A 15,492-nucleotide genomic window follows, 5' to 3' on the forward strand; every position below is an offset into this window, starting at 1 on the left:
TCTCACGGGAATTAAAGAATACGAGGAAAGGATTAGGAACTTGCCTGAAACTAGCTGATTCCGACCTCTCTCAAGTTCTCGAGGCAAATTAAATCATTTCCTAGCAAATAACACAACCGGGATCCAAATTAATTAATTTTAATCGCGTAAAATTTATAATTTAAACATGACATGCTTCGATTAATTTTTACCTACGTACCTGATCACTTTCCATGCCGAAATAATTCTAAAATTCCTATTATTTTTCCTATTTTTCTTTTCTTTCCTTTCTTCTTTTTCTTCTCCTTTTCTTCTTCTTTTTCTTCTTCTTCTTCTTCTTCTCTGCGTCCCTGCTCCTGCAACTTCTTCTTCTCCTTTCCTTTCCTTCTTCTTCTTCTTCTTCCTTTCTTCTTCCCTTCTCCTTCTTCTTCCCGCGTTCTTCTCCCAGCAACCGAACCAGCCTCGTGCGGTGGCGGCTTCTCGCCCCTTGCTGCTGTCGCTTCGCTCGGCGGCCATGGCCGAGCTTCACTCGGCAGCTTCCATGGCCGCCTTGCAACTCATCTCTCTCTCCTTCTCTCTCTCTCTCTCTCTCTCTCTCGATCTCGATCTCTCCCTCTTGGTCGAGCTCTCTCTCTCGCATCAGCTCTCTTGCCTTCTCCCAATCTCAACCTCTCACTCTCTCCTCCTCTGCTCACTCTCTGTTCTCTATTTCGCCAGAAGCTTCAAGAAGCTTCAATGAGAGACAAATATATATATATATATATATATATTTTGATAGTTATTTTCCAACACATGCGCACTGCCTCAAATTTTAAATAATTAATTAATTTAATTAATTTCATTTCATTTAATTAATTGGGGATATTACAATTCTCCCCTCTTTATTAGAATTTTGTCCTCGAAATTCGCGCTCAATCCATCTACTCAAGACACGCTCGCAACTCTCATGATATTACTCAACATCACTTCTGGAACATTTCATATCATCATTTTCCAATTTTTACAAGTCAAAGTCTACTACGTCTTCCACTTGACTTAACACACTAGCTCATCTCCCCAATCCATCACCTCACTTGGACCACGTTATGACACCTAATATTGTAATCAACTCAGGGAACATCATCAGTCATATTACCTACAACCATAAGGTTCGCCTATTGTAGTATCATAACCTCACCGTATACCCAAGCTATCCCGTGATCTCATCGCACCTCCGTTTAGTACTATCTCAACCATATATCAACCTAAAGGAAAATTCAACCTTCAGAGATATTCAATCCCAATGATAAACTAACTTGCAACTCTAAGCTTAATGCAATTGCAGTTAACTTCAAATGCAATCAATAACGGTAGGAGTGGGGCTATCCTCTTGCATGTCGAGAAGCTAATACTCGATAACGTGACCGGAACCTGCCATGTACTTACAATCCTTAGGAACGTGGAAACGATACAACATTCTCAATCAAGGATTCAGCAGCAATATCCTTTAATCTGACTTTTCTCACTGATTCTCAATCAGCTACACAGCATTTTCTCGGCAGTACTTTCTCCCATATTTGTCGCGTATGCTTGGGGTTCCGTCAATAAATATAGGTAGTCACTTAACCAGGACTATCAAAAATAGACGTTTTCCACTCAATACATCTCGAGGTCTAAGATGTCACCCGATAGTCTCCCCTCCTTAAAGGAATTGGCACATCCAATTAAGGGTTCCTATTATAACTCATTCGGTGATCACCAACCCTTAATCTTGTCATTACTACTGATCTTAACTCCCAATAACTAATTGGGCATACCTCATTTTGATCGCTAAATACTAAACTTGACCTCCTCAAAGACTCAATAGGCTAGCTAGAGCACGAGCTCTAGAACTGGCGTTATCAACTCCGTAGCCTACTCGACTGATAGCACCTCACTGTGTCAGTAACTATCTAATCTCCAAGGCATCTCATAAATCTCATCAACCACGAAAGTAACTGAAGTAGGTTAAGCATTCTTTTGGCTAGCATAATAGACCATCTCATGTTTTTGCCGATGTACCACTTGACCAGCACCCAGGGGAATCTCATCTCCTCAATCGGTCAATAACCGACCCTAAGGCGAGTGGTCCGTGATTAGCACCGCGCGTACTCATAGCAACCACTACCCTTACAGCAAAACCCAACAGTTACTTAACCCTATAACTAACTTCGGTCCTAGCCATACACACCCTTATCATGATCATCGTGCGCCTGAAATGCAACTTTAAAAGTTTCCTTAATCACTTCCTTTAGCCAAGGTGTGTGTTATCTCTAATCCACATCACCAATAGACTATGGTTAGGGACCCAACAAATCCACCACAAATCAGATATCCAGCCCACTCCGTTGAAAATGATCCGCAACCCAAATGTCCATCACAGGTCAACCCTGTGACTTTCCAGGTGCATACGATTCTTCACATCAGGTCACTAGGATACTCTTTGCTAATGGCAATGACTACTTGATTCCTAAGGATCCCAAGGCTCACAAGTTTACCTAATACCTCTAATTACATAATACCTCCAAACATTGCACATGATTTCTCACACCATTCCCATTCTTACAAAACTCGTAATTTACAACCACCTAATAATCTCACTATCTAGAACTCCCCTCATCATCCCTGGCAATCGAGGTAGCTTCCTCTTCCAGGTACGCTAAATCCTCATTGCTAGCTATGCTAGAACTGGGTCCAACGGGTCCCTCTAATGGCTATGACGACACCCTCACGGTAGCTTTGACTGACTGAGTGCCAGGTTGTGCTCCACTCTTGGGCACGTCTTGTACAGGTCCCTAGGAAGACTCCCAAATGGCAACTTGTTACCTCACAGCTTCGGCAAAAATATCATAATGGGAACGAAGTCTCACATCATTCATAATTACAACAGTCAGCCACCTCCATATGTCATTCATGTGCTCACGGGCAAACAGGACTTATCTCTCCGACAATCCCCAAAAAGATCTCATCCTAACGTGCATTTATTACCTCTGCACGAATGTAGATTTGGGACACCGTCTCTCACACGAATTAGCAACTCAACGTGACGCAACCAGACTCTATTCGTTTCACACCAAAACTCCCCTAACTCTACCCGACAACCTTGGTGTATAGGAACTCATCCCCAAAATTGACTCAAACTACGCTCTGATACCAACATTGTAAGCACCCCCGCCCGGATATCCCCAACCACCCGGACTACCCGAACGGGAGCGCCTACGGAAGGAGAAAAGAATGAGACACAAGACCAAAACCGCCCCGGCATGCATACACGAAAATAAGAACAGCGGAAGCAAAGCTCAAGACATGCATGCACTATGGGTACCTCGCTAACACAGCGGTCACAAGATAAATAAATAAACACAAACTCCTGTGCCGACATACACAAGACTCGAGAAAACACCTGGCATAGTACGAAATAATAGAGTAAATTCTACGTAGACATCAGAGTGGATAGGGATTAACGAGACTGCCTGTACACCACACCGACTCTGCCGTTAAAGCTGACTTCCTTGTCATGGCCCTCACCGCCACTACCTGGAATGATGGAAAGCAAGGTGAGTCGAGAGACTCAGCAAGCATAAGGAAGAAAAGGCTGAAGGCTACACAAAACCAGAAATCTCACCCCAGAATAAACCCCCAGGTACACACAAGCCATGAGACGCTACAACACAACAACTCAATAGCATAACAAAATAAAAGCACATACCGGTCCTTGGGGCCCACATAAGACACTTGGCACCCAAGTCCCATACCAACATGTCGCTGCCCTGAAAGGCAACAAATATCTGCAACAAACCTGCGCGCGTTGTCCCAGGCCGGTACTCCCGTCACCTGTATCCGTCGGTACTCCCGACAATCGAGCCATAGGCTCCCTCGAAACGGTACTCCCGTCCGAGAACTAAATACTACTAGTATCCATGCAATGCACATAGAAATGCAATGGCATAGTGAGTATCAACGTGATACAAGGCGCCCATACATCCAGGCATCAGACTATGCTCCGCCCACATAGTAAACCACACGCCATGCATATGCCGCGCTGGATGCAACCTAACGAATCTAGAATGTCCGTGTCCAAGCATACTCAATAAATGAATATCCCAACATGCATCTCGTACCCATGTGCATATCAAATCATGAACAATAATACAATGTATCTAATCATGTAGTAAATCACATACCAGCAGAGCTAGTCAGCAATGCCCGACACCGGTCAACGGCCAGTGACTAGGGGTGTCCGCCCGACGGTCCACATCAGGGCCGTACAATAGTCTACCCCAGCGTCACCAACAACCGACCCCTGCCCTACAGCTCGATAGCTCTAACCGAACCATAAATAAATCCGAGAAAAACTGTAAATAAGCCTGATAAAATCATAAATAAACTCGCCCGTCTAGGAACCTAGTTCCCAAGCTGGGTCCGGCATCATTCCCAAAAAGAATGGGGGCGGTACAAACCCCCGTAGGCTCACAACGAATAAAATTATAGAAGCCTCAGATTTAATTTAAATTAAAACAAATGAATAATAATTTAACAAATAAAGTTAGGTGCCGAATTAGAGTAAGGGAGATGATAAAATATAGGAAATCACGGGGTCTTTCACGGGAATTAAAGATCAGGAAGAGAGGGTTAAGAGCTTGCCTTTACACGGCCGTTTCTTCTCTTTCTTGCACTCCCGCTGCGAAGTAAAACGTTTGCTGGCAATAAATAAAATCGTAGCTTAAATTAAATAAATCTACCGTGTAATATAATTAATTTAGTCGTCTAAAATCCCACGTAAGCGCACCACAATTAAAATCTCAACGAGTCTCGTATTTATTTTAAATTAAATCACGCTAATAAAATCCTCGAAGCCAGCTTAATAAATTAAATTTTAAATCAAACAACTCAAAATTCCATAATTAATAAACGAGCTGAAACAGACGAATGGAGGGTATAAAATATGAGAAATCACAGGGTTTCTCACGGGAATTAAAGAATACGAGGAAAGGATTAGGAACTTACCTGAAACTAGCTGATTCTGATCTCTCTCAAGCTCTCGAGGCAAATTAAATCATTTCCTAGCAAATAACACAATCGGGATCCAAATTAATTAATTTTAATCGCGTAAAATTTATAATTTAAACATGACATGCTTCGACTAATTTTTACCCACGTACCTGATCACTTTCCATGCCGAAATAATTCAAAATCCTTATTATTTTTCCTATTTTTCTTTTCTTTCCTTTCTTCTTCTTCTTCTTCTTCTTCTCTGCGTCCCTACTCCTGCAACTTCTTCTTCTCCTTTCCTTTCCTTCTTCTTCTTCTTCATTTCTTCTTCCCTTCTTCTTCTTCTTCTTCTCTGCGTCCCTGCTCCTGCAACTTCTTCTTCTCCTTTCCTTTCCTTCTTCTTTTTCTTCCTTTCTCCTTCTTCTTCCCGCGTTCTTCTCCCAGCAACCGAACCAGCCCCGTGCGCCAGCCCAGCGAACTCGCGGCCGCCACCGCGACTGCCGTTGCAACCAGCCACCCTCGAGCTTCCACCGCCGTCGCCGGTCGCTGCTTCACCCTCCTCGCCCCTTGCTGCTGTCGTTTCACTCGGCGGTCATGGCCGAGCTTCACTCGGCAGCTTCCATGGCCGCCCTGCAACTCATCTCTCTCTCATTCTCTCTCTCTCTCTCCCGGTCTCGATCTCTCCCTCTTGGCCGAGCTCTCTCTCTCGCATCAGCTCTCTTGCCTTCTCCCAATCTCAACCTCTCACTCTCTACTCCTCTGCTCACTCTCTGTTCTCTATTTCGCTAGAAGCTTCAAGAAGCTTCAATGAGAGACAAATATATATATATATATATATTGATAGTTATTTTCCAACACACGCGCACCGCCTCAAATTTTAAACAATTAATTAATTTAATTAATTTCATTTCATTTAATTAATTGGGGATATTACACGTTAAACCTAGACGCGCGTTCACATGATATGTTTCGTTGACTTTTTCTTTTCTCTTTCTAATTTCATCTTTTATTTTTATCTTTTTCTCTCTTCTTTAAACATAAATTTAGGTTCAAGATGAAGTCCAATGATAAACCAAGATATAGGTTTATCACATCTCAAACTCAAATGAGTTCATTATCAACGCTAGCACAAAAGAAGGGTTTTGGCTTGATTTATTCTTAACTTTTTATATTTTTTTTAATATAAACATAGAAAAGAGAAAATGAAAGGTAAATTAGTTATTTTATCTCTTTATTTAATAACATGGATGTTTATTTTTGTTTTTCAAATATTAAAAAATTTCACCAAATCTCAATAGTGTTTTTTACAATTTACCCTATCTATTTCTTAAAACTTTGTTTATGCAGCATCCCCTGGTCCTTTTTCAAGAATATTAAGGGATAATTCTGTACACATACTTAATATTTGTAATAATATATATATATATTTATATTAAATTTCTTGTTAATATTATAATTTCATACTTGAAATTATTTTTAATCTAATAGAAACATACCTAAAATTTAAGTATTTATAGAAAAAAATTTACAAAAATAATCAATACACTTTCAAAAGTAGATAAAATTACTAGTTTAAAAAAAAAAAAAATCATTCAAGGGGTTTTAGCTAAGTATCCAAATACCTCTCTCATAGGTATTTCAAATCTAAGATATAACACTTGTTGAATGGTATTCTCCTTATGACATGAATTTAATTTTTTCAATTGTCAACAAAAAAAAAAAATCCTTTTACATTTTTCGGTGATTAAACATCATTTTGTAAAGAGATTTATTTTCGTTCGGTGAAATGGCAACTCACCAACTTTTGTCTCCAAACTCAATAAAATAATTTGCCAAAGAATTGAGTATTCGGTCAAAAAAAAAAATACTCGAGTATTCTTGGGGTGTTTTGATTCTTAATCCTACGATGAGAGCTTTTTAAAAAGTGGTGCTTGATGCTAGAGATGTCAAATAGGCATGCTAAGTTGTGTCGCCCCTTACTTGGTCTTTTCTTTTAGTGGGCCAAACCAGTTCGATTCTTTTTTAAAATGCGTTGCGCCAGCTTAATCCATATTAGAAGCCAGGTCGAGCCACAAGTTGAGCTAGCCTTTGATGTTAGTGGGTTAGATTATTGGATCAAATAGGTCGACTCATGTAAATTTAAAAAAAAAATATATCCTATTTAAGATACTATTTTGTAATTATTTTAAAATACAAACTATGTTATAAACCAAAAATAAAAAATAACTCAAACATATTTTTATTTATTTAAAATTTTTAAATAAACTTCTAACCATTTTGAAAGTTGTTATTTTATTTGTAATAATTTCACTCACAATTAGTTGTCAAATTTAATTTATTGATTTTATTTGTAATAAAGCAGTCCCATACTTAAATTAGTATAAGTTCATGAAAAATATATATAATTTAGTTATGAGAAAACAATGAGTTATTAATTCATATAAAACCAATCCTTGAGTGATGCCTAATCTCCTCTCAATGTTAAAAGGACTTAAAAAAAAAGAACTATTCTCGAAGAAGATACTCTGATGTTTAAGATATTATTATAAGTTCATAAACTATCCAAATATTAGTGAAACTATAATTTGGAACCATAACCTCTAGTTCGGTATTTTTAAATTTTTAATTAGATCTATAATTTTAAAAGTATAATTTAAATTTATTGTAATTAATGAGATTAGAGCATTACATGAGTAAGGATTAAATAAGTAAATAATAAATATAATACAAACGTTAAAATTTAAATTATTGTAAATACTTGATTTATTATTATTATTTTTTAATTTTTTTTTAAATTTTTCTTTAAATTGGTCAAATAAGGTGTGCCATAAGGTAGCCTACAGGCATGTTATGCTAGGCTAAAAGCCAGGCCATGCCAAATTGAAAGATCATGTCATGTTATGTCACGTCAGTTCATTAATTACATATGTTGGGTCGGTTTAAGGAATAGACCATTAAGAGTTATGTCTAAAGTTCTCAAAAAATTTTAAAAGTCACCGACCCTATTGCTTAGAAAGAGGCGACCAGTCGTTGGCCCCTAAAAAAGGGGATTCCAAAAAATTTACAAAGGTTGTCGGCCCTGCCTAGAAGAAGGCCACCAACAACTGACCAGTCGACCACCCCAAGAGCTAAGATTAAGATAAGGCGGAGTTGAGGAGGAGATGGTGAGACGCCGATTGAACCGACAAATGGAGATCAAAGGAGATAGCTCGTGCAAGAGAGAGACGATCGATGGGATGTGATTGCAGTCACGGGGCAACCGTTGGCCATTGGACTGTCCTGTCGGCCCTTTCCCTTGCGATAATAAATGTGAGTGAGATTCCTAAACTAATTACCGTCTAGGGCCCAAACCCCTTGAGCTGGCCCTGCAGACATGACCTTCTATTCTTGAACCAAGCCGGTACAACGTACTACAGGTGGTGATGGGGTGAGCTATTAGATGCAGGAACCAAGCAAAGCCAAGGGGGACTTGACCTATCTAACATCTTTGCTTGACAATAGCTAGGTTGAGAAGGATTCTGTTGCTGTTGATATTTTGTGAAGTCATTTCTTTGCTTAATTATATAGGAGGTAATCAGGGGAGGTTCCAAGATCAGCAACATACGAATACGATTGTCGATAAATATTATTTTTCACCATTCTACAAATTATAATTATGTTTTTATTAAAAAAAAATTGAAAATTTGAAGTTAAATAGAAAACATGAATATATATATATATAAAAATATAAATAAGTAAATAAATATGGAGGATGAACGCTTGAAGCATCGCGGCCAAGGGTGAAATCCATCCATCCATAGAGAAAATATAATTTATTGTACATTCAGATTCAGTTTTAATTAATATTAAATTAAAATAATAAAAATATTGATATGAATAGAGTCAAATTAACCGTACAAGTGGAAGGTAGAAACTAATGGAATCATGTTACGAAGTCCATTTTATAGGCGTACAGAATTTCTTGAATTTTCAGAAAGAATATAAATGGTCAAGTGTTCATGCATAAGGCTTCTAGGGTTGTACATGAACAACATATATATATATATATATAGTAAAGAGGAAAAACCATTTTACACTCTTTCTAGTGTTGTACAAACAGAAGGGCCTCTTGCTTCAAGAGTATATGGAAAAACCATTTTACACTCTTTCTAGTGTTGTACAAACAGAAGGGCCTCTTGCTTCAAGAGTATATATATATATATATATCAGCTTTCCTCAAATCTAATTAAGCTAGTCTTCCCACCAACACACAGCTGGGTAGGGTTCAAAGAAGGCAGGCGCATTGCAACCACCCCACATCCAGATTACTGTACACAGCAGCAAGACCAAGTACACTTTGCTTTGCTTCAATCTTCAATAGGACTAGTAAGTACGTACTAGCTTAACCTAAAAACCAGCAAAATGTCAAATTAATGCTCCAGCTGTATGTGTAACTGTAACGGTAGGCCCCCCAATTCCACAACCATTCGAACCCAAAATCCACAGTCGTCGTTGACCCATAATATATAATATATCGATCATCACAAAAACCCGAGCTTATTAATCAATCAGTATATATATAATATATAAGTAAATTCTGCAACAGGATGTTGTGTTAGTGTGTTCTTGGTTATTCTCTCTCTATTAGGAGTGTGCAATCGGTTATAATCGAATCGAATCGACTAAAAAATACTAACCAAACCAAACCGACCAATACATGAAAATTGAACTGACCAAAAATTAAACTGAATTAACCAAACCGATAACTAATTATGCAAAATCAGTATAGAAACAAATCATTCTACCAATTTGCATAAATGAAATACAAGAACAGCATATGCAAAAAAAGCAAAACCATTTAGAAATTGAGAGAATTCAAATTAATTTGTGCAAAATAAGGAAATACAAATGAAAGGAAGAAATATCAAGAAACTATCTCACTTAAACTAAGTAACTAACCCCACTGAAATATCAAAAAACTAATCCATAACAAGGAAACGAAAGGGACGACTGATCATCACTGAAAGTCAAAAAAATTGAAAAATTAAAACCCTAACCTAACATCAATACTAACTTGTGTCTGATGGCCGATCATCGTTGGTATGGCCGTATGGGGTCGATCGTCTAAGCACAAGGGAAGGAAGAAACAAAGAGACGAAGGGGACAACAATCGGCGAAGGGAAAGGCGTTGGTCTGGTTGACGAGCTTCGACACGCACGTTGTCGTCGCCGATTGCCCCTCCGCTACTTCAGCAGCCACTGCCATGGCCCAGATCTTGGAATAGCCCTTGTCGATCGTCCAAACACAAAGAAAAGAAGAAACGAAGGCGAGGGATGGTGGGGTGAGGGTTAGGGTTCGATTCGGTCGGGTGTGGATTCCGTGTTTTGGGGCCGCCGGAATCGATCTCGCAGTCTTGCCTGGGAGTGAGAGGGTGGGGGGAGATAGAGAGAGAGAGAGAATGAGGGGTTGCAGTTTCAGCAGCAGCAGTCGCAGGCGAGGGTGGGGGGAGAGAGAGAGAGAGAGAACTGGGAGGGGGGGAGTGAATGTTGCGGGTCGGGTGGGTTCCGTGTTTGGTGGGGGGGGGGTTGCTGAACCAGTTTGGTCGGTTAGGGGGAGGGGGCGGCTGAACCGGTTAATTCGATTAACCGAATAACCAAAATTGGAAATATTACTAACCTAATCGAAACGAATCGTTTCATAAAAAAAATTGAATCGAATTAATCGAACTAAATTATTTCATCAAAAAAATCGAACCAAATCAATTTAACCGAATTTTTGCTCACCTTACTCTCTACTGATCCTGTCTGTCTCGTTAGATCCTTGGGATGCAACAGCAAGGACTATATATTATTATTAAAATGTAACCCCAAAGCCGTTGGCTGTGTTGTTAATGTTTTAGTTAGTTAGTTAATGCAGTTATTTAGTGAAAAATAAATTTGAAAAGTTTTCAAAATTTTTGAAAATAAACAACGTACATTCGTAATTAATTAAACATCAACTTCAATTTTTTGTTTTTAAAATTTTACAAAACAAAATCGCAACCAAACATCATTTTTGTTATTTTTTATTTTTTAAGACAGTAGTGTGTCAGGTCAACTTAATTAGGTCTTGGGACTACATGATTGACATTACTTTGTCACACATATTTAACATTTGGTGCACTACTGGTGGTGAAATTAATCAAATCGAATGCATGCAAAATGGTTGTCGCGCGCTCATTGCTTTTCGTATTTAACAATTCTCATTGATTCCAGATTTCGTGACAACAAGATGAATCATTATAAAAATAAAATCATCTTACTTCAGCATTATGTGTAAGAACTTTAAAATTGGCTTATGTATTAATTAATTCAAGAAGAAAATAATTTATCAGATCTAAGATACAAAAGTGAAATTTTGCAGAAAAGTTCAACAAAAACGCTGTTAATTGAAACTTAAATGATATATATATATATATATATATTTGTATTTGAGAACTCGAGATTAAGGGGTTATATATGTGGTAAAGGTTGTTTTAAAATTATTAATTTGATCAAATAAACGCTGTTAATTGAAACTTAAAAATGATTACAATTAATGGGTTCTTTGTATTATATATATATATATATAATTCATTTTGATGGATTGGGAATTTAGGATCTTTCTTATATTATTATATGAACTAATTAATTACTTGGTTTGTCTTTGCCCTTTGAATTTACGTTAACTAATTATTAAATGTTAAAACTCTCCATCCATGCACCCACCCGATAAAATGAAATGCTAAATCGGCTGGCAGTTTGCAGCATGAAACATGAGATTGATTGAGTTGGCCAAACAAAATAATATTTTCATCATGTAATTTTCAGTCAAGTTCTTAAGTTTTCCTAAAGTTTATTTAAGTTCTTAAATAATGGAGCATCTCCTATGAATTAGAATAGGATCATAGCTAGGGGCACTACTAAGATTCACTCATATAATATATAATAATATGACTAATTGTTGCACAAGTTATTATTATTGTAAATTATTGGTCGTGAATCTTAATTATAATCAAGGGTGAATGTTAATTTTTCATACGCAAGTATAATTAAAAGAATTTATTTTCGTAAACTCTATATCTTATCTTAAAAAAGGATAATAATAATAATAATAATAATAATAATAATAATAATAATAATAATAATAATAATAATAATAATAATAATAATAATAATCTCTTGTTAATTAAAATAAGTGGATGAATGCAATTGTATATCTCTTCTTAGTTTATTTAAAGAGATAAATCCTTGTCGCGTAACATTAACCAAATCATGACAAAATTTAAAATCCTGAGCTGCTGCTCCATCTTTATCACCGTACGTATTGCATGTACAGATATATATTTAGTCAGTCCATGCAACCAATTAGTGTATATCTCAAGTAGCCTTCTCCATTGCTACCAATAAATAAATAAATAAATAAAAAAGCATCAAAGCTCTCTGAAAGCAAAATGATCACCGCCATCCTCTCCGACCAATTAACTAACGAGCTCAACACATCGAGCTCCGGCGGGAAACGATTCGCAGAAATGGTGAAGGAGATGTTGCAGAACCCGCTGGACCCTCACAGTGTCTGCTTCTCCGCCGTGCCCAGGTGGCTGAGCGCCGCCAAGCCGGAGGCCTTCGCCCCTCAGCTGATAGGTTTGGGGCCATACCACCACATGAATCCCAAGTTCTTGGAGCTGGAGAGGTTCAAGCTTCTCGGATTGTCGAATGTTTTGAGGAAAAGAGGCGTTTCTTTCGATGACTTAGTCGGGAAAGTGACCAAGTTTGAGATCACCATCCGCGGGTGCTATCACAGGTTCTTGGATCTCGATGGCGATACGTTGGCGTCGGTGGTAGCCATTGATGGCCTCTTCTTGATCGACTTCATGTCTCACCATTCTCAAGCAGGTGAGACTGTACAACAAGTGTTTATGAATTGTGTTGGTTTATGCTGTAGTAATAAACTCATCAGATTCTAGTTAATCATAATTGAGTTTGTACATTTAAATTATCAAATGAAATAGAACTAATTAAACCCAATCAAATATGTTTGTAGGGTCTTGATTTCAAACTATAAAATCAAATTCTATACCACAAAACTTGTATACCTAAGACACATAGAAAACAATAACATCTAGGAAATATGTTTTAACAAATTGGGTTAATGATAACAGGCTATGGTTGTCTCATTTGAGATCAAGTCGAACTTATACATAAATTTTTGTATACTTTCTTATTGTATATGCTTTGTAGACTATCCTATCTGTGAAACCAATAATTTGTAAACTGTAAATCCAAAAGTTAATGGCCGTAGATTACCAACGTCACGTAGGTTAATTTGCCATTATTTGTAAATTCTTTCATTTCTGTTTTCCTAGGACATTAAACTCTATATAACATAATTATATAAACCGATCTCAATTTAATTTAAAGAGTTAAACTTAAAATTAAATTAAATTAAGAAAAATATTAACCAAACTAATCCGATTACGTATTAGTTTGCAATATCCACTCTTGAGTTAACCTGAAGCATATAACCGCCCTGATGCAAGACACATTTGAGCAGTCTTTGCTAACCAATAGTGAAGAGAGGATGGATATAGAACAAATATTTTCACTTCATTTCATCCCTTTTTTTTTTCCTTCGAATTTTGCAATATCTGCACAGACGATGGTGACGAGAAGAAAGATTCATCCAAACGTAGCAAGAGGGCTTCGGACGGTTTAATGTTCGCCTCCAAAAAGCTTACAAAGAGCGGCATCATCGCTGACGTCCTGATGCTCGAGAACCAGTTCCCAATCAAACTCCTCACCAAACTCTGCGAGACTTTATCATCAACCGAAGAGGATACACAACATCATCTTTCCGAAATGTACAGATCCTTCGCCAGCTTTACTGAGAAAATATCTCCCCTCAAACTGGCCACAATCTCCTCATCAAATCCCGACTTTTTCAACACACAAATCCATCTGTTAGAGTCTTTGCACACTCGGATCTCCCCGAACCCAGAAAAGCACGCTCAGCATTTCGAAATGGAGCTGCCCGAGGCCGCCCAAGAACCGTCTGCCGTCACCGGAAACTGGCCCCAGCTTGCCGAGACAATAGGAAGGATTTTCCTGCCCTTAACCAGCCTGTTCAGGGTTCTTCAGAAACACATCAGGCTTCTATTATCTGCAATTCCGTGGAACCAGATTCTGGGCCTTGTATGCCCCCCAAAATCCGGCGACATCGACGTGGAAAACCCGGTACTCGAGATCGCCATCCCGTCGGTGACCCAACTGGCCGACGCTGGCGTCAAATTCAACCCGGTGGAGGCCATCAAAGACATCAAATTCGACCCCAAAACCTGCATTCTTCACCTCTCCGCCATCAAACTCCGATCATACACAGAAGTCGTGATCCGCAACCTGATCGCCTTCGAAGCGACGCACGATTCAGGAACCCAGGAATTCGCCCGATACGTCGACATGATGTGCGGCATGGTGGACACCGCCGGCGACGCGAAGCAACTCCGGGAATCGAAGATCATAGACAGCAAGCTGGGCGAGGAAGAAATCGCTGGGCTCTTCAATGGCATAAGCAGGTTTCGGGAGAGGCCGAAGGAGGAGACGAACGTGACGAACGCCATTTACGGGGTGAACGAGTACTACAGCGGGACTTGCAGGGTGAAGTCGTACGAGATGATGAAAAAGTACGTGTTCGCTTCGTGGCGGATTCTGGCGGTTTTAGGGACGCTTGTGGGTCTATCGCTTATGGGTTTGCAGTCGTTTTGCCAAGTCTACGGCTGCAGTTATCGGTTTTTCTCGCAGCCACAGCCCGCGGCAGCTGCTGGTTAATCTTGTTGTAATGCTGCCTGCCATTGCCCAAAACGTTTCTTTAATCAACTTTTAGATACGAGTTAAATTAGGAATCTCAAACAAATCAGGTGGCAGCTGCCGGATACAATCCCATACGTACGGTGGGGGTTGTGTCTGGTGAAGGTCCGTAACCTGGCACTAGCAGGGTTTAGCCCACAGGCCCAACGACCTTAAAATGATTCAATTTGGGGTGGGCCCTTAGTAAGTGGCCCATATACCATTCGTCGCTCCGTCAACAGAATTGATCCGACATAACTCGTTTTGCGCCTCTACCTTAAGCTGTAGTTTGTATCTTAACATAGCATGTTTTTTCTTATGCTAGGTAGTTTACCAATTAATGTAAAATTTATGCAAAAAATCTACTCTTAGACATTTTTTTTTTTTTTTTTTGTTTCTCCTATTGGCACGAATACATCACAATAAATTACATACTAATTATTATTTACAAATTAAAGGAATGTAACATTGAATCAATTACAAATTTAAAAAAACAAAAATTATCAATAAAGCTACATTCAATATGCTAGTTGTAGAGAAAGTGATAGAAAAAGGAAAAAGAATGAATTGACTTCTTTATTCCATTCCTATGTTGGGCAGAGGCAAGAATAGAATGACGATTACATTTCATTATTATGTTTTGATACGTTTTTTCTTTTTGAAA

General features: G+C 38.5%; 1 protein-coding gene across 1 annotated transcript; it reads left to right on the forward strand.

Moving 5' to 3' along the window:
* Window positions 1-12,415: 12,415 nt before the first annotated feature.
* LOC127795605 (putative UPF0481 protein At3g02645) lies at window positions 12,416-15,127 on the forward strand. Its single transcript, XM_052327387.1, has 2 exons — window positions 12,416-12,881; window positions 13,642-15,127. The coding sequence occupies exons 1-2, from the start codon at window positions 12,440-12,442 to the stop codon at window positions 14,808-14,810; spliced, it is 1,611 nt and encodes a 536-aa protein (XP_052183347.1). The 5' UTR covers window positions 12,416-12,439; the 3' UTR covers window positions 14,811-15,127.
* Window positions 15,128-15,492: the final 365 nt, after the last annotated feature.

The sequence above is a fragment of the Diospyros lotus genome, chromosome 2 (assembly GCF_014633365.1).
Source record: "Diospyros lotus cultivar Yz01 chromosome 2, ASM1463336v1, whole genome shotgun sequence".
NCBI lineage: Eukaryota > Viridiplantae > Streptophyta > Magnoliopsida > Ericales > Ebenaceae > Diospyros > Diospyros lotus.

Bases quoted from the DNA above. Each gene is read 5' to 3' on its own strand.
- LOC127795605 (XM_052327387.1), top strand. From the start codon at position 12,440: ATGATCACCGCCATCCTCTCCGACCAATTAACTAACGAGCTCAACACA. The intron at 12,882-13,641 runs GTGAGACTGTAC...ATATCTGCACAG, and splicing joins GTCTCACCATTCTCAAGCAG to ACGATGGTGACGAGAAGAAA.